The sequence below is a fragment of the Penicillium digitatum genome, chromosome 3 (genome assembly GCF_016767815.1).
Source record: "Penicillium digitatum chromosome 3, complete sequence".
NCBI classification, from domain to species: domain Eukaryota; kingdom Fungi; phylum Ascomycota; class Eurotiomycetes; order Eurotiales; family Aspergillaceae; genus Penicillium; species Penicillium digitatum.
This window is the reverse complement of record NC_089386.1, coordinates 3727951-3751551: the sequence shown is the minus strand read 5'-3', so window position 1 is coordinate 3751551 and position 23601 is coordinate 3727951. Positions and strand designations below refer to the sequence as shown.

The 23601-nt window shown below is 49.3% G+C and overlaps 16 protein-coding genes across 16 annotated transcripts; 9 read left to right on the top strand and 7 right to left on the bottom strand.

Moving 5' to 3' along the window:
• Window positions 1–346: 346 nt before the first annotated feature.
• Window positions 347–925, top strand: Pdw03_8874 (UPF0591 membrane protein C15E1.02c; the record flags this gene model as incomplete). Its single annotated transcript, XM_014681491.1, has 3 exons — window positions 347–362; window positions 422–726; window positions 791–925. 3 exons carry the CDS (start codon window positions 347–349, stop codon window positions 923–925), a joined length of 456 nt encoding a protein of 151 aa, XP_014536977.1.
• A 1119-nt stretch (window positions 926–2044) lies between these two features.
• Window positions 2045–2861, top strand: Pdw03_8873 (Methyltransferase-16, putative; the record flags this gene model as incomplete). The annotated part of the gene is made up of 2 exons (XM_014681490.2): window positions 2045–2328; window positions 2396–2861. The coding sequence occupies 2 exons, from the start codon at window positions 2045–2047 to the stop codon at window positions 2859–2861; spliced, it is 750 nt and encodes a 249-aa protein (XP_014536976.2).
• Window positions 2862–2957: 96 nt separating this feature from the next.
• Pdw03_8872 (U3 small nucleolar ribonucleoprotein Mpp10) lies at window positions 2958–5102 on the bottom strand (the record flags this gene model as incomplete). Its single annotated transcript, XM_014681489.1, has 1 exon — window positions 2958–5102. The coding sequence occupies one exon, from the start codon at window positions 5100–5102 to the stop codon at window positions 2958–2960; it is 2145 nt and encodes a 714-aa protein (XP_014536975.1).
• A 984-nt stretch (window positions 5103–6086) lies between these two features.
• Pdw03_8871 (Short-chain dehydrogenase/reductase SDR) lies at window positions 6087–7174 on the top strand (the record flags this gene model as incomplete). The annotated part of the gene is made up of 4 exons (XM_014681488.2): window positions 6087–6147; window positions 6202–6640; window positions 6695–6939; window positions 6987–7174. 4 exons carry the CDS (start codon window positions 6087–6089, stop codon window positions 7172–7174), a joined length of 933 nt encoding a protein of 310 aa, XP_014536974.2.
• A 234-nt stretch (window positions 7175–7408) lies between these two features.
• Pdw03_8870 (Disrupter of telomere silencing protein Dot5, putative) lies at window positions 7409–8151 on the bottom strand (the record flags this gene model as incomplete). Its single annotated transcript, XM_014681487.1, has 2 exons — window positions 7409–7758; window positions 7869–8151. 2 exons carry the CDS (start codon window positions 8149–8151, stop codon window positions 7409–7411), a joined length of 633 nt encoding a protein of 210 aa, XP_014536973.1.
• Window positions 8152–8704: 553 nt separating this feature from the next.
• Window positions 8705–9345, top strand: Pdw03_8869 (Mitochondrial protein sorting (Msf1), putative; the record flags this gene model as incomplete). Its single annotated transcript, XM_014681486.1, has 2 exons — window positions 8705–8857; window positions 8926–9345. 2 exons carry the CDS (start codon window positions 8705–8707, stop codon window positions 9343–9345), a joined length of 573 nt encoding a protein of 190 aa, XP_014536972.1.
• A 449-nt stretch (window positions 9346–9794) lies between these two features.
• Pdw03_8868 (WD domain-containing protein) lies at window positions 9795–10812 on the bottom strand (the record flags this gene model as incomplete). Its single annotated transcript, XM_014681485.1, has 2 exons — window positions 9795–10548; window positions 10610–10812. 2 exons carry the CDS (start codon window positions 10810–10812, stop codon window positions 9795–9797), a joined length of 957 nt encoding a protein of 318 aa, XP_014536971.1.
• A 346-nt stretch (window positions 10813–11158) lies between these two features.
• On the top strand, window positions 11159–12685 carry Pdw03_8867 (Phosphoethanolamine; the record flags this gene model as incomplete). Its single annotated transcript, XM_014681484.1, has 4 exons — window positions 11159–11285; window positions 11346–11463; window positions 11524–12298; window positions 12353–12685. The coding sequence occupies 4 exons, from the start codon at window positions 11159–11161 to the stop codon at window positions 12683–12685; spliced, it is 1353 nt and encodes a 450-aa protein (XP_014536970.1).
• A 305-nt stretch (window positions 12686–12990) lies between these two features.
• On the bottom strand, window positions 12991–13587 carry Pdw03_8866 (Glutaredoxin Grx5, putative; the record flags this gene model as incomplete). The annotated part of the gene is made up of 3 exons (XM_014681483.1): window positions 12991–13145; window positions 13212–13506; window positions 13564–13587. The coding sequence occupies 3 exons, from the start codon at window positions 13585–13587 to the stop codon at window positions 12991–12993; spliced, it is 474 nt and encodes a 157-aa protein (XP_014536969.1).
• Window positions 13588–13765: 178 nt separating this feature from the next.
• Pdw03_8865 (Flavoprotein) lies at window positions 13766–14532 on the top strand (the record flags this gene model as incomplete). The annotated part of the gene is made up of 2 exons (XM_014681482.1): window positions 13766–14081; window positions 14141–14532. 2 exons carry the CDS (start codon window positions 13766–13768, stop codon window positions 14530–14532), a joined length of 708 nt encoding a protein of 235 aa, XP_014536968.1.
• A 51-nt stretch (window positions 14533–14583) lies between these two features.
• Window positions 14584–15840, bottom strand: Pdw03_8864 (Para-hydroxybenzoate-polyprenyltransferase Coq2, putative; the record flags this gene model as incomplete). Its single annotated transcript, XM_014681481.1, has 1 exon — window positions 14584–15840. The coding sequence occupies one exon, from the start codon at window positions 15838–15840 to the stop codon at window positions 14584–14586; it is 1257 nt and encodes a 418-aa protein (XP_014536967.1).
• An 802-nt stretch (window positions 15841–16642) lies between these two features.
• Window positions 16643–19019, top strand: Pdw03_8863 (Transcription factor jumonji/aspartyl beta-hydroxylase; the record flags this gene model as incomplete). Its single annotated transcript, XM_014681480.1, has 2 exons — window positions 16643–16910; window positions 16978–19019. The coding sequence occupies 2 exons, from the start codon at window positions 16643–16645 to the stop codon at window positions 19017–19019; spliced, it is 2310 nt and encodes a 769-aa protein (XP_014536966.1).
• A 303-nt stretch (window positions 19020–19322) lies between these two features.
• On the bottom strand, window positions 19323–19993 carry Pdw03_8862 (Histone acetyltransferase protein; the record flags this gene model as incomplete). The annotated part of the gene is made up of 3 exons (XM_014681479.1): window positions 19323–19417; window positions 19468–19786; window positions 19853–19993. The coding sequence occupies 3 exons, from the start codon at window positions 19991–19993 to the stop codon at window positions 19323–19325; spliced, it is 555 nt and encodes a 184-aa protein (XP_014536965.1).
• Window positions 19994–20192: 199 nt separating this feature from the next.
• On the top strand, window positions 20193–20811 carry Pdw03_8861 (Cytochrome oxidase assembly protein 1; the record flags this gene model as incomplete). The annotated part of the gene is made up of 2 exons (XM_014681478.1): window positions 20193–20654; window positions 20722–20811. 2 exons carry the CDS (start codon window positions 20193–20195, stop codon window positions 20809–20811), a joined length of 552 nt encoding a protein of 183 aa, XP_014536964.1.
• A 250-nt stretch (window positions 20812–21061) lies between these two features.
• Window positions 21062–22043, bottom strand: Pdw03_8860 (mitochondrial 54S ribosomal protein uL3m; the record flags this gene model as incomplete). Its single annotated transcript, XM_014681477.1, has 2 exons — window positions 21062–21180; window positions 21260–22043. 2 exons carry the CDS (start codon window positions 22041–22043, stop codon window positions 21062–21064), a joined length of 903 nt encoding a protein of 300 aa, XP_014536963.1.
• Window positions 22044–22475: 432 nt separating this feature from the next.
• Pdw03_8859 (Peptide alpha-N-acetyltransferase Nat2, putative) lies at window positions 22476–23256 on the top strand (the record flags this gene model as incomplete). The annotated part of the gene is made up of 2 exons (XM_014681476.1): window positions 22476–23043; window positions 23105–23256. The coding sequence occupies 2 exons, from the start codon at window positions 22476–22478 to the stop codon at window positions 23254–23256; spliced, it is 720 nt and encodes a 239-aa protein (XP_014536962.1).
• Between the last annotated feature and the right edge of the window lie 345 nt (window positions 23257–23601).

Below are 23601 nucleotides of genomic sequence, written 5' to 3'. Positions count from 1 at the left end.
TGGCGACGTGATGGGCTATAGTGATGCATTTAAATATTGCGCAAGGACACTGTTTCGCCAGTGTCGTTAAACAACTCCTCCACAATTTAGCTCGTATGAACTTGATTTGTATGGTAACTATCCAACACTCTTGAACATCTCCCTTGATTTCCTAGAAATAGCCTTGAATGAAGCTAACCCCGGATGCGAGTTGACGTCATGGTCCTCCGCATCCTACAGTTGCGCTGAATCATGACGACGTCACCTCACAAACCCTGGTTGCAGAAACGCCCTTTCAGTACTTAAAGTACTTTGGCTCTTCTACTTTACTTTGAACTTTACACAAACTACTCATAATAACTTCAAAATGACTACCCTTCATTGTGAGTTGATACTACCATTACTCTTTGTCACTTGGAAACTAAAGATCTCTGCCATACAGATCTCCCCCCCGTGAAGCCCTCCGCCATTGCGCTGGGAACAATTTTCACCCACACTGCCTCCCTCGGCATCTTAGCCCCCGTTTTCGGTGACACCTATCACCGCGCTCAAGCCGCCAACTCCAAGGAGGAATTCATCAAGTCGAAGGAGGCTGCCGGCGCAGCCGCAGCCTGGGGAAGCTCCCTCGCGGGAAGTGCTGTTCAGACTTATGGTGTGGCTGCACTCATCAATGCCACTGGCACACTGAGCTACAAGGGTGCCGCATACTTGGGTGCGCTTATTTTCTTCGCAAGCTCAGCCCCAGGCGTACGTTCTCAATCCATCCTCCCTAACAACCCCCTCAAGCAATTCCTCTAACAAACCCATACAGGTTGTGAGCCAGGTGTTCTCTGAGAAGCGACCCCTCGACACTATCGCTGTCGGTGCGGTCTCGCGGGTGTTTGAGACGGTTGGACTCAGCTTGTTCCTTACCTGGTGGGGAACACGCACCCACCCCTTCGACTAAAGGATAGGAGATAGTGAGATGACATATGAAGCAAGAATTGCTGGTTGGGATCTGATGTAATTCTCCAGCTTGCACTTGAAGTAGTGCATGGATGTAAATTTACACGACTATGACATCAATGCATTCCAAGTTTCCTTCGTGCTGCACGTAGCGTGTGCTGCTAGTTGAGTATGAACTGGACTTGGGCTGTTGTAATCTCAAAGTGTGCAGTGTATCGAATTTTTCTGTCCTCTGGCAGGTAGATGTATATTAAAATTTCATGGTTGCGACCAATTAGGCAAAATGAGCCCACATACACCAAGCCCCAGACGATTAAAAGAGTCTCCACGCAAGTTTTGTGGTAACTCTCTAGTATATAGCCATATTTAGATGGAGAAAAAGCCTTCGTAGAGACTAGGGGTTACTTTCCAAACAATCCTCAGCCCCCTACTATGTCAGTAAGAACTCTCGATATAGTTCTACATTCGCACGGGCCTATGCTTCTCTGGGCCTGGATTCGGTTTCAGGGATTGGCATCCACATTTGCCCGATACAAGCCCTATCAAGCATTAATGCTAATTATGGAATATTGAATTTCTAAGGCTGTACTCCGAATAAGCTAGGATAAATAGAAATGAGGCGGATTAGGCGTGTTTAGAGCGTGCTACATACACTTCATGGGATGCACTTGATCCACATGTAGTTGACCGCTCTATACCTAGGAGATTGCTTGCTACGCATAAAGTAAAGAGCTACTATGCTAAATCTCGGGTTCATTGGAGTTTATTAACCAGTTATCTATCTATTCGTATTTAAGAACACATTTATACTTCAATGGTGGTGTAGAAATAGACGCTTGAAAGTACTTATCTCATGAGACGCGGGTTAAACCCCGCCGGACTTGGCCTCATAGAATGTAAGCATACACATACTAAACCTCAGATGTAGACTTGAACATATGAAAAAAACCGCTCAATTCCCATCTTTCAATTTGGCTCTTAGATTGAATACAATTTAAATAGACAAAATCGCCACGCAACCAATCATGTGATCGTTCTAGGTCTAATTCGCGATAAGCTTCAGATCCCCCACTAAAAACTTTCTCCGATCAACAGTCAACAATTCAACAAGTTTCCCAATATGATAGAGATACCAATGTCAAATCTTCCGGGTCCACAATCGAGCCCACAATCGAGCCCACCATCCAGTCCAGATGGATTCAATATCAGCGAATCCCTGGCGCCCCCGCGCGAACTCAAAGCTGCAGTGACAACGGACATCACATTCGACGGACTCCTGAAAGAACCATTGCTACTAAAAGAAGACCTGAAAGATGGATGCGGTGGCCAATTATGGCCAGCAGGGATGGTGTTGGCCAAATACCTCCTCAGTCGTCACGCCACCGATCTGTCTGATAAAACGATGTAGGTGATTGCCCAACCGGAGCAGTTTTCAGTCCTTCTTGTTTCGTCCTAATCCAACCTTCAATAGCGTGGAACTTGGAGCTGGAGGGGGCCTTGTTGGACTCGCCGTGGCCCGCGGGTGTCATCTCGAACAACCGATTTATATCACAGACCAACAACCTATGTTTTCCCTAATGAAGTCCAACATTCAACTAAACAATCTCGGCGCGAATGCGACTGCTGCGATACTAAACTGGGGAGAACCGATCCCAAACCAGATTCCCTCGACACCAGATGTTATCCTCGCGGCAGACTGTGTCTACTTCGAGCCGGCATTCCCTCTCTTGATCACCACGCTCCAGGATCTTCTGGGACCAAACACGGTCTGTTACTTTTGTTACAAGCGTCGCAGACGTGCCGACATGCGATTCATGAAGATGGCGAAAAAGGCTTTCGAAATGGAGCAAGTGCATGACGATCCTGGGGCTGAAGCGTATAATAGAGATAACATATTCCTCTACACGATACGTGCCAAACGTCTTGACCGGAAGTGACGCATGATGATGATATGTGCAATGCGAGAAAATAGATTTTTATGTAGAAGAAATATGACTCCTGAATAGTACATACTGGCCCTTTTAATTTATCCCTCACAATTTCAGATTGTCTCCTCTGTTCTTGGCGCCCTCGTTGACAGAGCCACCGTCGATATTCGTCATACGGCCCTCTTTGTTAATGATCTTGACCCCTCCTTTCTTCAGGTCTGAAATCACCTGTTGTTTCTCGGCAGCCTTGCCAGGCTTTTCCTGAGTAGGTTTGGTAGCATCGGCCTTCTTTTGGGTTTGCTTATTCTGGCGTCTGTTCTTGGCCTTCTGCTCACGGGTCATCTCCTCTTTGGAGATAGACGCGCCAGTCTTGAGAACCACCTCTCCCTTAACTCGGCCATCATCACCGGGTGTGTAGATCTCCTGCGGCGCAAGTCCAACAGGGCCACCGGCGGCACTACCAGCCGTTGGGCGTGCATCTTCCATCATGATTGTTGGCGCATCGGTAACAACGTTGATGCTTGCTTGGGCAACCTTAGGCTTGTAGTGCCAGTTGCATAGCGTGTCCAATTGGGAGCTGATCTCGTTCCAAAGACTAGTGATCTCGGCATGTTCCCGCATCAACTTGCGGTCCTTAGTATCCACAAAGTTGGGGTCATTAGCACGAAGATGTTCAGTTTCATACATCTCAGCCAGACCTTGCTGCGGTTTGGTATCATCCAGTTCGAAGCGGGGCTTTCTTCCGGCTTGCTGACCCTCGGCGCCTGGCCGACGGCGGATGACTTCGTCGAAATCCATGGCGAGAATTCGGCGCTTGACTAGTTCTTCGATGTCCTCGGTAGTCTCGTTGGTGTTGACGGGAACAGGCTTTCCAATTCGTTCAAAGTCGAGGTCTTCTTCGATGAGAGAATTGACGGGTCGCTCGACAGCCCTGGCCTCACCAGTATACATCCATTCCTTCTTGGCCACGTTGGCCGCCTCTAGACGACGAATTTCATCCGCGATACGTGCCCTCTGCTTTTCATGTGTGGAGCGAGGAGCAGTAGGATCCGCAGATCCGTCAAGATTCTCCTCCTCTTCTGCGGAGTCCGCATCACCGTCGTCAAACAAGTCCCGTCGAACGTCATCCATAGCGCGTTTGACGTCGCTCTCATCAACTGCCAGTTCATCGGGCTGGGTTTTCGGGAGGGCGCGATGTTTCTTGTTAGAGACTTTGCGGGGTGGAGGTGCGAAGAAATCGGCGTATTTGATATCGCTGGTGTTTACCCAGGCAGAGGCTTCGCCGTCGTCCATGTCTGCGGCGTCTTCATCATCAGAATCGGAGTCGCCGTGGAGATCGGCATTGCCGAAAGTCGGCCCTTCCTCCTCACTATCATCCATGCTTTCGTCCTCCTTTTCTGTTGAGCGTGAGTTCTTCGGTTTATTGTCACTGCGAATGGTTGCAGCATTTCCAGCTATCAACGGGTTCGAATGCCAGTCAAGATCCTCCTCGTCGCTGTCCTCACCCTGCTCGGGTCCTCCTGCGGCATCCTGTCTCTCCAAAGCCTCGGACTGTTTGTTGAAGTCGTCGATGTTAAAGAATCCATCGTTCAGTCCAAATCGATCCTCGACAAACACTTCAGGCTCTCCTTCGGCAGAGCCAAGTGAGGAATTATCGTCGTCCATACCTTCAATGTCTTCCATGTCCTCGTCAGATCCCATATCGACCTCTTGGTATGACTCTTCGTCGAGATCGTCTTCGGCACCTGAGCCTTCGGAGAGATCTTCAAGCATGCTTTCGTGGCTGTCACTGTCACGGTCGCTTTGCGCACCCTCGGGGTCAGAGTTGCTTTCGAGCTGCTCAGAGTCGGCCGAATCCATGTAGCCGCCATGTTGGGAAATCAAAGTGATGTCGCGCTCAATCTCATCGCCGGTCGATTCAAGAATCCGTGTTGCTTGTTCCCATATTTGATTCGAGGTGAAACCGTCCACGTAGAGGTTCTTCAACTGAAGTTGGGTGACTGAATCCGATTCGAGGTCCGACCTTTTGCGCTTTTTGTTAAGTTGCCGACGAAAGGTTTGGGAGTCCACGACAGAGCCTGCGAGGGAGTCCAGGATGTACTTTGCAGAATCCACGACGGTGGTATGTAAATCGTTCGTGGGACGGAGGAACCCCCATGGCGAGGACAGAGCGGACGAAAGAGCCATCTGTTTGGAGGGTTTGGCGGTAGTAGCCGAGACGGACTTGGATTGGGACTGCGCTTTCGCCATTGTGAAAAGAGCCAGGCAATTTGTTGAAATGCTAAGAGTCTCGAGAAGCGGAAAGCGCATTGGAAAAAATTATCGCCGGGCGGACGGTTGAGAGCCAATCATGTTGCTGGTTGATAAGATAAGGACTGCCTATACCTATATCAAGTCGACTGCTCCTACATCATTCATTCAAAACACCTGCTACGACTCTCTATATTGATTAACTATAGCTTTATTCTAGAATCGCTTCTTATTTAAAGAAATTAACAAAGTCTGTAATTCTTTGAGCTAAAGCCATTGGAAGCCACTCATATCTACGGAACCCAAGGGTTAATAGCTGTGTACAACTAACAACTAGTTAGCACTTGGTCAATATTTCCACGTTCTCTTCAGTTGCTCTCTTAACGATTGAAAACCCCCTTGAAGTGTGGTTTCTACAGGACTTACAAATGAAACGTGGTTATTTTTTTTTTGAACTGACTATGTGAAGAACGCCACCAACTACCTAAATAGCGGGCAGATGACGCCAAACTCTGTCATACACATGTTGATAACTTTGACGACAAACGTGGCACAGAGGTAGTTCTGATATGGAAACCGAAGCAGGATAAAGTAAAATCATCTAGACATCAAGATTCTCGTCCGATTGGACATGTAGGTCGTCCCTGGAATGGGCAACCACTAGCACAACAATGAAGGATCGAATAGCCCAACGTGTTCGATCAAACCACCGCCACAGAAAAGGTCTAGAACAAAGATGCTCTGGGTGGCCCATCACTTATGGGTTGTATGTTGCCTCAATACAGGCAAAGGTTGGAAGAAGTAGAATGGAAGTAGACCATCATAGTGACATTGACGGCATTGCCCAAGTTTCTGGTGGCCATTTGTCACCTGTCTTACTTAAAAAGTGGTTTCCTACCTTGAGAATTCTATTTTATCTGCAATTTCACACAAGATATCTATCTCTACCACTCTTGTCCATATTCACTTGCTAAACTGGTCAAAATGCCTGTTACCCAGTGTATCGAGCGAGAGGCCAGTGGGTCTAAATCCCAATTTGCGCCAGGTGAGTAATTCTTGTTTGTACAAGTACTGATTGTTGAAATGACACTTCTTGTAGGCCACAAGATTCCTATCCAACACTTGACAAAGCCGGGCCTGCAGTCCGACATGGGAGAGCCTAAGCCTGTGTCAACTCACATCCCTACCGAGGATTACGGCTATCAGATCTACAAAGCCGCTGGAAAGCTCGAAGGAAAAAGAGCAATTATCACCGGTGGTGACTCTGGAATTGGCCGGGCAGTTGCAATCCTATTTGCAATGGAGGGTGCGTCTAGTGTCATCGTTTACCTGCCAGAAGAGGAGTCAGACGCACAAGAGACAAAAAGGAGAGTTGAACAATATGGACAGCAGTGCCATACACTCGCTCTCGATATTCGCAAGAAGGAGAATTGCCAGAAGATCATCAATGTGACCCTGGAAAAGATGGGTCGTATTGATATTCTTGTGAATAACGCGGCGTTCCAAGACATGCTGAGCGATATCAGTGAGCTAGATGAGTGAGTTGCCTTGTAACTTGCTTTTCGGCCAACATCCTACTAACGCACCAAAAGATCCCAATGGGAGAAGACCTTCGACACCAACATTCACTCTTTCTTTTATCTTTCCAAGTATGCTCTTCAGCACATGCAAAAGGGTTCTTCCATCATCAATTGCGCATCTGTCAATCCTTATATTGGCCGAGGCGATCTCCTGGATTACACCTCGACCAAAGGAGCAATTGTTGCATTTACTCGCGCCTTGTCAAACCAGCAGTTGAAGAAAGGCATTCGAGTCAATTGCGTTTGCCCGGGTCCAAGTAGGTCCTCCATTTATTTATTCCAAGTCAAATGCTAATAAGACAAGTCTGGACGCCCCTGATCCCCGCAACAATGCAAACAGAGGCCATGGAGCAATTCCATGCAGTACCGATGGGTCGACCCGGTCAACCTAGCGAGGTTGCAACATGTTTCGTTTTCCTCGCAAGTCAGGACAGCAGCTATATTTCTGGACAGTGTTTGCATCCCAACGGAGGTATGATGGTCAACGGATAGGAGGAGCAGCCAGGGAGTCAATTGTGCTGTACCAGCGTTTCAAACCCACAGATTGAAATCCACAGCGTTCAACAAAACAACTTGAGAGTCTTGGACTAACGTCCTCGATAATCTACGCCAAAACACATACACCCGAGACAAAAAAAACCACCACATATGGCGCCATACATGTAATATCTGGTATCTTAGTGTCGCTTGTTGTAATTGGAACTGTACACTGCCATTCGAGGTGAATCATTCTGCTTTATCACCTTCCTCTTTGGAATCTTCAACACTAGGCGCATTGGCAACAATCTCCTGTACAGCGTCCACAGTCGCGTCTGGGCCACCGGCCTTGCGAAGCAAGACCTTGCCCTTTTTATCCACGGCAAAGACACCTCGCAGTGTACCCTTGGGAGATTTCTTGAACCCAATAGCTGCAATGAGAGTGGCCTTGGGATCGCACAAGAGAGGGTAAGGGAGGTTTTGTCTTGTCTTGAACGTAGTGTTGGCCTTAGGAGAGTCGCCTGAAAGACCGTAGATAGAAAGACCAGTAGAAGTCAGGTGGGTGTGGTTGTCACGGAACAAGCAGGCTTGCTTGGTACCTGGATGAAGCGACGTAAGCAGTCTGATGGGGGTAAACTGGTTGCAAAGTATTCCAAGAATACAGCCAGGGTCTCTCAAGAGAAGAACTGAGCATGACGCGGGTACTTACAGCCAGGTGTTGAGGCTTTGGGGTAAGTAAAGAAAACCACGCCCGCCTTGCTCTCCTCGAGGAGCTTCTTCAAAGTTGTTGTTTCACCCTCGTTGGTCTCAAACTCGCCGCCAAAGGTCTCTATGTCGATTGTATCATCCACCTCAGGGACCGCTGGCGCGGGACTATTTTCAATGGCATTATCGGTAACATTTGCGTCTTGTTTGGGCTTGGGAGCTGGTTTGGTCTTTTTCTCTGCGACAGGGAGTGGGGCTGGCGCCTTGCGTTTCCGGAGTTCGACCATGACGTGGAGAAAAAGAGATAAAAAATAAAAAAAGACTCGGGAGAGGAATCTGTGTTAAATAGAGCTTGGACGTTCTGGAACAAATCAGCTGCAGATCTGCCCGGTGCAGCTGCGCCGTTGATTGTGACAGATTATATAAGCAGGAACCGGGAAAACCCGGTGGCGCTGTGGCGCTGTAGTGCTGTGGCGTTCCGAACGCGCCCTGACCCTGACCCGAAGGGAAAAAAAAAGGATTTTCCCCTCAGACGGTCGATCGTTAAAATCCACTCTTCTCCATTTTTTTCTATCTGACTGACTCATTATTTGCCTTCTCATCCCATAGATTTAGACTTGAAATCTGCCTTCTGCAAGTCCTTCACATTTCATCTCGCACTCTCGACTTGAGTCAGTCTTACTTTCTCTATCATCAACAATCATCAAAACCACCAACTCTGTCTCATCCTATCCCATCCTAGCCGCCACAGCGCTTGTCAAGGCTATCCTTCATCCAAATACCCCATCTTAAGATTACGCAACCCAACGGCATCATTGAGGTGAACTACCACTCGTCATCATGAAAGTCTTCTCTTCCGAATGCACATTCGACTACTCCTGGGACGAAGTATCAACTGCAAACTGGCGCAAGTACTGTCCGTGGAATGACAAGTCTACACATGTCGTTGGCGTAGATACACTTTCTCGAACCGTCGATCCAAGCACTGGCATTGTGAGTCATTCAACTTTGAAGCCGAACTTGAATATACATGAACCTTTGTGCTAACTATTGCGTCTTAGTTGCGAACAGAGCGTCTTATCACATGCGACCAGTCCGTACCACAATGGGTTCTCTCGATTCTCGGTGGAACGAATACGTCTCACGTCTACGAAGTTTCTTATGTTGATCCTGTTGCAAAGAAAGTGACCATGTGCTCAACCAACCTGACATGGTCGAACGTCCTTAGCGTGCGCGAGACGGTCATCTACCGCCAATCCTCCCTTAATCCGGCCACCACAACTAAATTTAGCCAAGAAGCAAAAATCACTGCTCTCTGCGGTGGATGGCAGAAGATTAAAAACAAGGTGGAAGAGGCAAGCGTGGATCGTTTCCGTGAAAATGCCAAGATTGGCCGCGAAGGATTCGAAACCGTCCTCGAGATGAGCCGCCGCGTCTTTGGCGAACAACGCGAACTTGAGAAGCAAAGCCTCAAATCATGAGAGACCCTTGACCATCTCGACCCTTTCCCAACATCATATCTCTTTTCTTTCCCCACAGCATTCAACATCAAGCGACTGCATATTCCGGCGTCTGTTTTACATATTCGAGCACGTGGCGCCAAGTGGAGTTCTTTATCTTAATCTGGCTCTCTTTCGATTCTCGACTCTTGCAATCTTCTCATGAATACCACCTCTCGCCTCACGAACTGACACGGCCACAAAAAAATGGTTGGATTACAATTGTTTATATCCTGCTTTTAGTACTGAGAAGCCGCAATCAAGAAGGCGGCACAGATGTCTTGTTAAAAGCTTTCAAATTTAGATCTGAAATTCTATTATCGTACAACATTCAACTCGATAAATTCATACATCATGAGAAACCCAACCAAATATCCCGTCAAACTGACCATAAACACCAGACCCAAATATAAAGCAGTTAAACCTTGCTGCTATCCCAATAAACCGCCAAGTACCACCCGGTTGACCCCAGCAATTTCATTCTTGACACTATTTCGGCTCGCATCTTCAAACTCACGCACTGCGCCGGCTACTATGATCTTTCGTAACCTGGCATCTGCTTTGGAAAATGTCTCGCCTAGGGCCACCGTACAGACTGAGGGAGATGATACTAAGGCGGCGAGTCGGCTATAAGCGTCAATCAAGACATCGCATAAGGTTGCAAATGTCTCAAAGAAGTCCGGCTCGAATGGCAATGATGGCGTGAGAAGATAAGTGTATTCCTCGCCAGGATGAAGATCCGAAGACTCTGTTAGTGGGAAGGAGGTGACCGAGGCAGAGGACGCCGACCCAAGTGTCCCTACGGTGCTTTTCAGGTCTGAAGGGTCACTGGACTGCAATGGAAGTCCAATCTCATTTGCGGAGCTGGCACGTCGGGTCTTTGTACCTGCATGCGCCGCGCGCTTAAACATTTGGGGTATGCGGGCCCTTGCAAGACTTGACGAGGAGCTACCGTCTGGGGGATGCACTTGCTGGAATGCTTCAAATTCCAGGAGTAAAGCATTCAGAGCACGCACATACTCGAACGGCGTGGAGGCAACGTCAAGGATTGTTGGCAATGACAAGCCTAGAAGCAAGTAATTGATTGCGCGGCGAGAAAGTTTCCGGGCTTCAAAGTATGGTAGCCGAGCGATGTCAGCCCGAGAGAAATGCACAGTATTGAACCAATAAACTCTTCCTTCGTGACTATACGTAGCATATAATAAATTAGCAGTGCCCAAATGTAGTTAGACCGCGATCCACTTACGCCTTTCTTAAATAGTCAAGAGTCGATATCCGTTTCGCGGCCATCTCATGGATTTGCTGATAGATTGCGCCGGCACTTTGCGGGCCTAGAAGGTTCCCTCCGCTGACGACTGGAGGTGGCATGGCATACGCCCCTTCATATCCACTATTGGACTTGACTGTGTCCCGCCGTGAGATGCCTGGGGCAAATGTAGAGGGAATCATTGGCGTGGGTGGGCAATATCGGAGCAAAAGGATGAAGGTGGACAGGGGTCGCAGGACAAAGCTGAGGTATCAGAAAAGGCGAGAGAGCAAGAAGCCCAATGAATCAGATGATAGGCGAGTAGGTAAGGCCCCAATTTGTGCACGGGCTGTTTTCAAAGGTTATTGAGACTCAGGAGATCCGAAGAGACAATTGAAGTTCCCCGCAGGCTAGACTGTGATGCCGGAGATTACTGTAACCGTACCCCCTTTGTAATTTTACCGTCGATCACATCCCCTCGCTCTCCTATACAATTCAGGTCTATACTTTGTTACAATTCTGAACTTGTTACGGAGTGCTATTATGAAAATGGACTCAACACCCCTTGAGGAGCAAGTTCCTTTGCCTGGTCAATGGCCTGTTGATCCCCAGGAGGATGTACCAATCTCGGAGGACAGACTTTGGGTTGATGGATGCTTCGACTTCAGCCACCATGGTAGGTTTGCAACTAGTGCCCAGTGAATTGCTGTGAGCTAATCGATGGGCTACTCTACAGGTCATGCCGGTGCTATGCTTCAAGCGCGCCAGCTAGGAAAGGCCCTTTACGTGGGCATACACTCCGATCAAGCTATCCTCGAGAACAAGGGCCCGACAGTGATGTCACTGGAAGAACGGTTGGTTTGACCAGAAACTGCTTTAACTGTCAGGCTGATATTAATGTCACTTCCATCTAGTGTTGCAGCCGTTGACGCGTGTCGGTGGGCAACTCAAAGTGTTCCCCATGCCCCCTACGTGACCTACCTACCCTGGGTCTCCCACTACGGATGCAAGTACGTTGTCCATGGAGACGACATTACTTCTGACAGTGATGGAAATGACTGTTATCGCTTCGTCAAGGCCGCTGGACGATTCCGTGTTGTCAAACGTACCCCAGGCATCTCGACAACCGATCTTGTTGGCCGCATGCTACTGTGCACCAGGAATCACTTCGTCAAATCCGTGAAGTGTACACTCGCTGGGCTGGAAGGATATGGAAGTCCCGAGGAGCGTAAGACTTCTGCTACAGATCTTCTACAGAGAATCCAGGATTATGCGACGGACGAGAGCGGTCTTCAGCCTGGCCCTCAGGTGTGGACATGGTCTGGCTCAGGCTCCGCGAAGATGAACCACCTCGTCGAGGAGGCTGGCCTATTCGAGACGTTGGTTGATGGAAAGGGACCAAAACCTGGGCAGAGGATTATCTACGTTGACGGAGGGTTCGACCTCTTTTCTTCCGGTCATATTGCGTTCCTGCGCAAAGTCACAGAGCTTGAGGAGTCTGAGGGCCGGCAACGTGGCTGGTATGAGCCCGATCAAGTTGCAAAAAGGTTGAAGGAATATGGTGACGACTATGCACCGGCCTACATTGTCGCAGGTATCCATGATGACGATGTGATCAACCACTGGAAAGGCTTGAACTACCCAATCATGAACATTTTCGAACGTGGTCTCTGTGTTCTTCAATGCCGCGTAAGTCCTTCTTGGTTTGTATTCACCTGCTCAATTTGCTGACCTTCGCCAAAGTACATCAATGCTGTCATATTCTCTGCACCATTTACCCCCAGCGAGCCATATCTGAAGGCTATCCCATGGGGCACTCCCGATGCTGTCTACCACGGCCCTACGACCTTCATCCCGCTAACATATGACCCTTACACTGCCCCCAAGAAGATGGGAATCTTCCGGGAAGCCGAGCAGCATGCATTCCAACACGTGAACGCTGGCGAGATTGTTGGTCGCATCCTGAAGAGCCGTGAAGCTTATGAAGCCAGACAACGTGCCAAGCTAGACAAGGCCATTGCTGAGGATCTGGTGAAGTCGCAAGAGGCAGCCGAAGCCGCTAAAGGAGCCCAATAGGCTGACTGTCGATTTTTTTGAGAAATACTAATCATGTAATGAAGATCAAATGTACATATGTTAGGCCTCATCAACTGGGGTTCCTTCTAATACAAGCCTCTACCTCGTTCGTTTGCATGGCGGCTGACAAATTGGTCTACTGAAGTAGAAGGATTGGAGATCACCTTCCATTTGTCAAATCATCAAAACAACTATCTGACCAGCAGGATATTATGACCAGAATACATAAGAGACAAATAATTTTACAGTGACAGCCATCTATCAAATTGATAGGCTGAAATCTTTCACTCGGGCTCGGTTGCTATTTATTCATCCGCCGCAACCAGGACACCCTTGGTCTCCAGAAGTTTGGCAAGCTCGCCATTTTGGTGCATGGACATCAGGATATCACAACCACCAATAAACTCCTTCTCGAGGTATAGTTGGGGAATGGTGGGCCACTCGGAGTATTCCTTGACGCCTGTAACGCAGCATGATTAGCTATCCAAACCTGGCAGGAGGTTCACTCAAGATAATCCCAACGTACCTGAGCGCAGCTCCGCATCCTCCAGCACGTTGAAAGCAACAAATTTCTTGGGATCAACACCCTGCAGGCCCAAGATTTGAATAGTGGCACGAGAGAAACCACACTGGGGAGTCTCAGGTGTACCCTTCATGAATAGAACGACGGGGGCGGAAGAGACCGCCTTATCGATCGCCGCCCGGGTTTCGTTGGACAGAAGGCGTGCATGGAGGACAGAAGGAACAAGAGGGCCCGAGGGTAATTGGATGGCCGAGCGGACGGGGCGCAAAAAGGTTGGTCGCGAGACCGGGCGGAAAGCCTGCAGAATTCTTGTGAGATAGGATCTTTCAGAGACTAGGGGACAATTCAAGCGTACCGATGCAATTGCTCTGGAAAACATTTTGAAAATGATGGTAGTTTACAAGTGAAGAGGTTCAACGCAAAGTTACCTCGGGGAACTTTTACTAATCAGCGGTTGGTCCGCGGGTCTCCTCCCCACACATCGAAAGCTCTCTAGGGCTCTTTTCTTATTCATTATCTTTTGGTTCTGCCTTTCTGTTACGATAGAGGGCATTGCCATGGATTCCCAAATATCGCCTACGCCGTTTATTGCCCAGCAGTATGCAAATGACAAGAAGATTCATGTGTTGCTGGCAGCCGCTACCACTAAGCTGCCCAACATTGCAGAGGAACTGTGTCGTAATAAAAACATCTCAGTCCGCATCCTAGTTACCGAGCCAGTGGAGAAGTTTCTCATTGAACAGTGTTTGGAGCAACCAGACCTCGATAATCTGCTTCAAATAGATGGCGTGGACGCTATCTACCGGGACGAAGATGAATGGTCTCCATCGTGGACGCGCGGAGGACCAGTTCTGCATATTGAGCTGCGCAAATGTCAGTGGCTATTTAGATACCTGATGCATGATACGACGGACCAACTAACATTATCATAGGGGCACATATTCTACTAGTCGCCCCAATGTCTGCAAATACCATGGCGAGAATGGTCAATGGGATCGCTGACAACTTGCTTCTCTCCGTCATCAGGGCCTGGGATACGACTGGAATTGTGGATATGGGATTCAAGTCTCGGAAACCTATGATCTTTGCCGCGTTGGGCATGGACGTCTGTATGTACCGACATCCAGTGACCGAGAAACAGCTTAAAGTTCTACGTGATCAGTGGGGATGGAGTGAATCAAACCCAGAAGGCTGGGTGACTGTGCTGCCTCCTATCGATAAGAGCCTGGCCTGTGGAGATACCGACACCGGAAGCATGATGGACTGGAGAGATATTGTCACCGTCATCCAAAACTACGTAACGGGGTCGATGCAGAAGCCGTGAGAAAAAGGGACCAAACCTTGAACGCCTGTTTCTATTGTTATCATTACATGGTTATTGTTTTGACTCGGCCACCACATGCTCCGGCTCCGTCTTGTTGTACAGACCAAGGAACTGCGTCGCATACTCGGCGAGCAAGCCCAAGGAAATTCCTCCACCGGTCAGCAGACATCCGTTCTTGAACCACCACCAGCAGTTTCGGACACTCTTCAACTGAACTTTCCAAATCATGAGACCAAGCGACAGAGCGGCACTGCCACAGCTGCCAACGAAGAAAACAGGTCCGCAACCGGCGGCGACTCCTGCAGCCGCAAGGAGCGAGACTTGAGTCACCGCCAGACCACTCAGGATGGCCTTAGTGTTGTGCTCATGGCGGAGGGCAATTGACTTGATTCCGGCCTTGACATCGTCTTTAATGTCCATGTGTGCATAAATCATGTCGTACAGAACTGTCCAAGCAATACAACTGGAATAAAGGGCACCTGCGGCCATCATGGCATCATGATTGGCAAGCAGGTCCACCCCCAACGCTGGGAATCCCATGATCGCTCCCCATGAAAAGGCAAGACCAAGTACAGCTTGCGGGTAATTGGTCACGCGCTTAGCAAGGGGATAGGCCACCACGATAGGCATGCTAGGAATCCCATACCAAAGGCACTGACTGGGAAACGAAAGAAGCACGCCCAACCCTGCCACCAACTGTGAACCCGTAAAGAGGACAGCCTTTTTCGGCGAGAGCGCACCTCTGGCAATGGGTCGGAACTTGGTGCGTTCGACGTGAGGATCCAGGTTGCGGTCCCACAGGTCGTTGATCGCGCAGCCTGCACCGCGCATAATCAGCGCACCGGAAAAGAACAGTGCTGCTGTGCCCAAGACAGGTAGAGGTTCCACACCAGCCATTGGCGCAGCGAGGAGGGTGGAAAAGAGAGTTGGGAAGAATAGGTAGTAGGTGCCAGTGGGCTTGTCCAACCGCACCAATTCCGCATAAGGTATCCATGAACTCGGCAGGGACGCAATCAATCCGGTCTTCGGTGGGATGTAGTGAGTGGCTGGGTTCTTCTCCGCACTGTACGTCTCGATAGGTTGTGTTGCGGGCGATTGCAACTGTGAGCTGTGTCGGACTTGGACTTGTGTTGTTCGCAAAGCATTGGAAGAGGCACCGGCGATAGATCGGCTGCCTTTCAACTGAGTTGAGGAGTAGGCATTGCGAGCAAGTGTGGAAAGGCGCCCATTGTGAAGACTAGCGAAATTGACCTTTTGCCTGTATTGGGATAGTCGAGCACGGAAGAGACGGGGGCTGGTGGAAAGCATGGCAACGGCAGGAGATCTAAAAACCGAACATGGGAGTGTCAATAAAGGCAACTAGCAATCTTCATATTCCTCTCGGAAGCCTTTCAAGGTCTGGCCATCTGAAGATCTGGAGATGTCGGAAATTACATCGTCATGCAGGAAAAAGCGGCTTCGTTCCTCCCACTAAGCCTATTTGGGGCATCGGATCTATGAGTCGCGCTGTCACGATGTACTGAGACTACCAAGCATAATATACACTGAGGTGGTTTTTTACTAAAACGTCCAATCGAAATAAAGATTTTTATAGTATGTTGAGTCCAAGTTTCCTTGGAAATGGAAATTTAGTTAAAATGGTGAAATAACCGTGACAGTTACAGGGTTCAAGTGTAGCTTCCTGCCTGAGGCCACAAAACGCGGCATCCCGCGTCCCCCAGAAGCTGATGGTCGCCCGAATTGAAGGGAACGAGATGCGACATCACTTTCTTTCACATCACTAAATCTGATTCCAACCCTTTCGACTCCCAAGCTTAAATAGTCATCTTCTACTCTTCTGTTCTAGCTACTGTGGATCCAACTCCTCCTCTGCTCCTTCCCACTCCACTCTATCTCGTCCCAACCACATCACGCCCACACAACAGAAACAGCGAAGGACAGCCCTATTCATCCAGCTAGTTGACATTTCTGAGTCTTGCACAACCTCCAATTTGGCCCGGACCACCGATTTTACCTCTCAAAACATGAACTTCGCTCCTGCAAGCTTCGCGCTGATCACGAAGATCAATTAAACATCGATACCTCGCCCCTCTCAGACTCCTCAGTCGCCATGCCGGCACACAGAACACGCCTGGCTTTCGAGCCACTATCACCTCTTCTCGATATACATCGAGTTGTTGAGTCGACTCCCAATTTCGAGTTTGCGATGAACATCACCTGTGACTCAATTGAGGAATTTCCTCTTGAGGATTTTGAGAGGCTTGTCCTGTTCCAGGTTGTCCTGAGCGGAAGACCGTTGGTCATCAGAGGATTCAACCAACGTCTTGACAAGGGTATTTTCTCCGAGAAATGGCTCCGAGAAAACTACGCGAAGAAAGGTGACTTCGGGCCCTCGAATCATCCCATCTTTCGGTGGTTGATACTAACTACAACCTATCTTAACAGTCGAGGAAGTTCGAGATCTGGTAAAGAAGAGGACCCAGAATTTCAGCATGGGTCACTACCTCGAAAGCCTGTCACTTCTCACTCGGCAGGTGACAGTCCACAACTACACAAACAAAGACGTTCAACGGCTCTACCTCAAAGACATCGACTGTCCACCTGAGTGGCGTTCTTATCTAGAGAACCTACTACCGCCGTCACTGTTCTACCTGAACGAAGCACCTCAAACCTTTGAAGGACCTGCGTCAGGAAAGACGAATCTGTCTGGGATTCCCAAGACCACGCAAGGCGGCCTCATCGCGCCAGCGGGCGATTTGATGAGCAGCCTGCCCCCAACTATGCGCGCAGAGAATCTGATGTGCTACATTGGCCACGAGGGCACGTACACACCAGCACACCAAGAGATGTGTGCCAGTCTGGGCCATAACATCATGGTCGATGCGTCGGATGGGTCTCCTGAATACGGCAAGCCGACAGAGCCGGGTTCTTCAATCTGGCTGATGACAGAGACCAAAGACCGGCGGGTTGTTTCTGAATACTGGATGTCTGTTCTTGGGCACGACATTGACATTGAAGATTTCTTTGCTCCCTTGCATGCATGGGAGATTGCACCATTCAAGACCTGGGTGGTGGAGCAAAAGCCCGGTGACCTTATACTTGTGCCCCCTCTTGCCGCGCATCAGGTCTGGAACCGTGGCACCCGGACAATGAAAGTTGCCTGGAATCGCACGACTGTTGACACGCTCGAGCTGGCTCTGCGTGAAGCTTTGCCGCATGCGCGAATGGTCTGCCGTGATGAACAATATAAGAACAAAGCCATTGTCTACTACACGCTTGAACGGTATTCCAAGTTGTTGCGGCAAGCAAAAAAGGTCAGTCATCCGGTGGTAAGTCAACTTTGGGATGATTTCAAGCGACTGTTCGACATGTACAAGAACATTTTGTTGTCTGAATCCTTCTCACAAAAAAATCCAGAGAAGAATGTCCAATACCATGAGTTCCAGAGCAACATCACCTGCTCGTTTTGCCGTTGTAACATATTCAACCGGTTTCTCACCTGTACTGGTTGTGCAAATAGTCTTGGCGGCGACGAGGACCCGTACGACGTATGCATGGATTGCTATGTCATGGGTAGAAGCTGTGCCTGTGTTTCCAACCTCAAGTGGATGGAGCAATTTCCATGGAAACACTTGACCGAACGCTATGAGACATGGCGACGGCTAATAATTTCTTCTGGTGAAGACTACAATGATTTGAAGGTTCAGTTTCCCACTTTCATTGTCGCCCGTGGCCAGGCAGGCAAAAAATCTGTGGCGGAGATCTGTCAAGAGCAACTGCTGCGGCGCCCCTGGAACGACCCCCAAAAGCCCAAGCCCGTGTTAGACAATACTATCGAAGACGCCGACAGCGAATCTGATGGCAACAGTCGGTCGAAAAAGCGCCGCAAACTGCGACAGTCTCTCATGGCAAAATTGGATGAAGTCCACCGCTGCCACGTTTGCCTTCATTTTGAGGTCAACTGGAAGCTCGCGCCTTGCTCAAACTGCGACCAGCGCTACTGTTACGGCAGCTTGTTCCGTGCGTTTGAAATTTCCCCCCAGGAGGCCATGGAGAAGCACCACTGGCTCTGCCCGAAATGCCGCAAGGAATGCAGCTGCGGCGCTTGCCAGCGTGATCCATCAATGAAACCATACGAACCTAACTGCACCATTCTGGGCCATGACACCAGCAAGGTTGCCGACCCTCGCAGCATTGAGACCTTGGTGGATTTCCGGAAATCGAATTTGTGGTGGTTGAAAAAATTTGGCGACGACGTTCATGGACGCATTCAAAAACGCCAGAAGGAAGCCGAGGAAGCTGAACTGGAACGACAGAAGACCCTGGAAGACCAGGGCTTCAGCTTCGAGTCAAGTCCGTTCGACCAGTCGGCGCAAAATGACAATGGGAACGATGAAACCCCACTGGGCTTTGATGAGAACAATGGGGGAATTCCCGTTGATCCATCATTGATGGTCCAGGGACCTGTTGCGAGCGCAGGCACTTGAACCGGCTCACGAATTTTGCTGGATTTGAGTATATGACAGAGATCACTTGCGCAAGAGGGCACAACCAGAGACTCAGAACTGATTGAGGGTTTCTTGTGTGATACGTGTATCCCACGAACTACGATGGGCATTGAATGTTTTGCGACAGGGTGTTTGATTAAGAAAATCGGATGTGTGGTTTGTGATTCCCCGAAGGGTTCATCTCTTCTGCGACACCATGGTTTGACAAAAATCTGGCTGTACTTAATTAATGAACATATGAATTCAAGTTGATATCAAACTAAATTCATGAATAACTATTGGTTAGGCGCCTTTGTATTCGTATTGTAGATCCTTGAGGGATGCAAGGTCAACAGAGAGCATGACCTTTTGAGCAAGTAGAATCACTGCGAGCATGGCTATACATAGTCAGACTCAATACCTCTCAACCGGAAAAGAAAAGACTTACCTCCAGGAATCAAGTATAGCACTGGCTGGATCCTGTAAGACGATCCTGTGGAAAAAAAGACCACAGCCAGCAACAAACAAATCGCACTGTTGCCAGGTACCAGAGCCACATGAAGCCGAGCAATACGTTCGGTATGGAAAGTCACAGGTTTCTTGTCTTTAGGGTCAGGCTGCAGAGGGGAGCATTTCATAATATAGGCCGTTGTCAACAACGAAACAAGGCCGAAGAGCGAGAACAATCGTTCCGCCTGGCTGGAAGCTGACTGGACCGAAGGCGCAAATACTGTAGCAGCCAGCAGTGGAAGCGCAGTAAGAATCATCTGTGGACCCTATTTAGCCTTGAATCTTATTGATAAGGAACGAAAGACTGAAGGAGAGATATATACACTATACTGGGCATTGCGAGTATCATTCTGGCTCTGCAACAACTCGATGAGCTGTTCTTGTTGCTCTTCATCCAACTCCTCTCGCTCACCCTCTGATTCCTCAGGGTATCGAAACGCCTTTCGCAATCTCACCGTAACCATTTCGCGAAATCGTTAAACGAAAAACAAAAGCGTTGTCTGCTCAACCAGTGGTGGTGGCAGTGACGTCGAAAGGTTAATTCTGTTTGTCTTGTTTGACACTCTTTTCTTCCGCGACCTCTCGCCCCCAATCCAACTACCAGCTAAACAAACACCAAATAAACCCCCCCCCCCCCCCCCCCCCCCCCCCGAAAACAAAGTTATGTTCTTCTCCCGAGTATTTACGCGGCGCGCCGCGCTTGCCCGGAAATTCATTCGATCCAACATCGCCAGCCGACGCACAATGATAGCTGCGCCTGGTCCGAACACAGGACCACTACTGGAACGACGTGCGGACCGCGAGCTACCGAACCCGAACCCAACCCGGAAGTGGCTTCTTACACTCCCGATCTTCCTTATCGCAACGGGAGCTGGCATGCTTGGAATCTTCAATTACCAGAAGTCATCGTCGAGCATCGTGAGCAGCACGCTGTACGCGCTGCGGACGTCGCCGCGGGCTCGTGAGATCCTCGGCGATGAGATCTACTTCGCACAGCAGATTCCTTGGATCAGTGGAGAGATGAATCAACTACATGGTCGCATTAATATCTCGTTCTGGGTCAAGGGGACGAAGTCCCAGGGCAAGATGAACTTCAGAAGCATTCGGCCAGATCGTATGAGCTATGTGAGTTTTTCGTCTATTTGGTTTATGACGTATTTTGCGATTGTTGTTGACTTTTTCCTTTCTCTAGTTCCGTACCGAAGAATGGAGTCTGGAGACTGAGGATGGAACGGTGGTCCAATTGCTCGATAAAGATTTCGATCCCTTCCGGAAGAACTGAAGATTGGATGAGAGTGTACAGATACAGCAGTGCATTGGCTCGGGCGTTCGGGAAAATTATTTATGGGACCATTTGTTGCGGTATCAACTTGGCGAAGCCATTGACTTTTTTTTTTTTTTCTCAATGGCTTTAGAGAAACAAGGAAGAAGGATATCATTTTTTGTATCATATACAAACGCCGCTCAAGTCAAACAATATCGCGCGTATGGTGTAATAGTACATGGTCAGAACTAAGAAAAGAAATCTCCAATTAAGCAGTAGCTGATTCGGTAGCAGGTGCAGCCGACTCTGCCTGTGGCACTTCCGGCCATGGCTTCTTAATCGCATCCTGAATTCTCACAACACAGCCCTTTGGACCACTGACGGCACCTGAAGGAAAGAATGTAGGTTAGCAAAAGAGAGTTCGAAAGAAAAAGGGCTCAAAGCAGCTTGAGATCGAATCACATACCGCTGACAACGACAATACCATTCTCAGAATCCACTTTGAGAATCTTCAAGTTCTGAACGGTATTCTGCTTGTTTCCCATCTTTCCGGCCATCTTCTTTCCGGGGTAAACACGAGAACCACCACCCTGACCAGGACCAGAAGAACCCATTGAACGATGCGTCAAACTAACACCGTGACTGCGATCCTGACCGTGGAAACCGTGTCTCTTCATGACACCAGCAAATCCCTTACCCTTAGTATTGGAGCGAGCATCAACAAACTGGCCTTCCTGGAACCAGCCCGCCTCAATGCTCTGACCAACAGGGATTAGGCCCGCTTCGTCCTTAACACGGAACTCAAAGATATGGCGCTTAGGCGAGAGCCCATTGGCTGAGAAGTGTCCAAGCAGCGACTTGGTAACATTACTCGGGTGTTTCCAGCCAGCACCAACCTGCACAGCATAGTATCCATGTCTCTCGCGGGTCTTGTGGGAGATGACCTCAACACGATCCAGCTGAAGGACCGTGCAGGGGATGCGCTTTCCAGACTCCGGATCGTAGATAGCAGTCATTCCCTTCTTGATACCGATAGCGCCGGTGCGGAGCGGGAGGGAATTGGCTTTGCGGCGGAGAGCCGCTGTGGAAGTCGACTCGAGGACTGGTAGCCCGGGACCGATGTTGAAACGACTCGGTTTGGGCGGGTTGAGGGATCGGATTCCGAATGAGCGCACGGGGATCCGGGGCGTGATCAAAGGGGCACCCCACATGGGTGAGAACTGAAGTAGCCCTCCTAAGCGCGGCGACATGGTGGGTTTGATATTGGGAGGGGGATCGGGGTTCTCGTCGTAGCTGAGAACTCGGGAAGTTTTTGGTGTTGGGCTTAGTCAGCGCATCTGCCTCGAAGTATACACAAACTCAGAGCTGCCCATGTTCCAACGCGTTTGAGGGGATAGCCGAGACTGGGATCTTGTACAAACAATAGGGAAAAGGCAATCGACATCGTCTGAAAAGCTCATCCACTATATATCATTCCCTCATATACCAACAACAATAGAACCCGCATTAATCTCCAACACCGGCGTACACACGCCAATCCGATCGGACCGGAAGCCGAAAACGCCGAGGAACAAGGAAAAACACGAATTCCATGCCCACTCCAGACTCAACACCAATTCGCTCACTGAATCAAACAACCCCCCCTCAATCCAGAAATACAGGGGAAGATAATTCAACTTATAATGTCCCTGCGCCCAACCCTCCTCACCAAATGGATCTCGCGTCGTAGCGAGATCCTCAAACCCCCAAGCTTAGCCTCATACCTCCACCCCTCGACCCGACCATCACTCGCACGCCGCAGCGCAATCTTCTCCCCGGTAACACAAGCAACACAACGAAGTCTTACCACAACACGCTGCTTGACGCGAACCCGGCCGGGACCGAGCTCGTTCCAGTTCAAACAGCGCCGGTTCAATTCCAGGTCGGCTGATGGCGGTAAGGGATCTGGGACCGGGACTGGAGCTGGAGCTTCAGACAAGGCCTCGCTCTCACAGCGGCTGAAGAAGCTCTCACGGGAGTATGGATGGGCTGCGCTGGGAGTGTATCTTGGACTGTCGGCGCTAGATTTCCCATTTTGTTTTGCGGCCGTGCGGTTGCTTGGTGTTGAGCGCATTGGGTACTACGAGCATGCCGTTATTGGGTTTGTTAAGGATAAGCTCAAGACGCTGTGGCCGCAGACTAAGGGATCCGAGGCGGAGGATGGGCAGGGGCAACTTGCTCAGGCTGAGGAGCGGAATCAGGAAGAAGCTAGTAAGTTTTCGGTTTTGTAGAGTTTTGGGGATTGAAGTTCTAATTTGTGTCTTTCTTGCAGGTATCTGGACGCAATTGGTTTTCGCATATGCCATCCATAAGAGCTTTATATTTATTCGAGTGCCGTTGACAGCGGCGGTGACGCCAAAGGTTGTGAAGATACTGCGTGCATGGGGGTGGAACATTGGGAAGAGAAAGCCCAAGAGTTTATAAAGATGATGTGGTTTTGTAGCATAGCGGGAGATGCAGGACTTAGGATTCGGATCATTGTACATTACTAGCCGTTCAGCTGTCTAATACGGCAATCTTTTTTTCTTTTTTTTTTTCTTTTTTGCCTTCTCCTCTCAAACGTTCTCCAGCCGATCTACATGTAATCGACAGACAAACCCACACAAGCCCAGCTCCATCTCCAGCGTCCAAGATGAGATAAGACAGAAAGGATAGAAAGCAATAGAGAGAACGTCACACGCTGGGGACTGTCTCTGCTGTTTGAAATGACTGACCAGGAGCGAAACAGAGAACAAGAAACAAAAAGCAAATACGGTATGGCAATGGCTA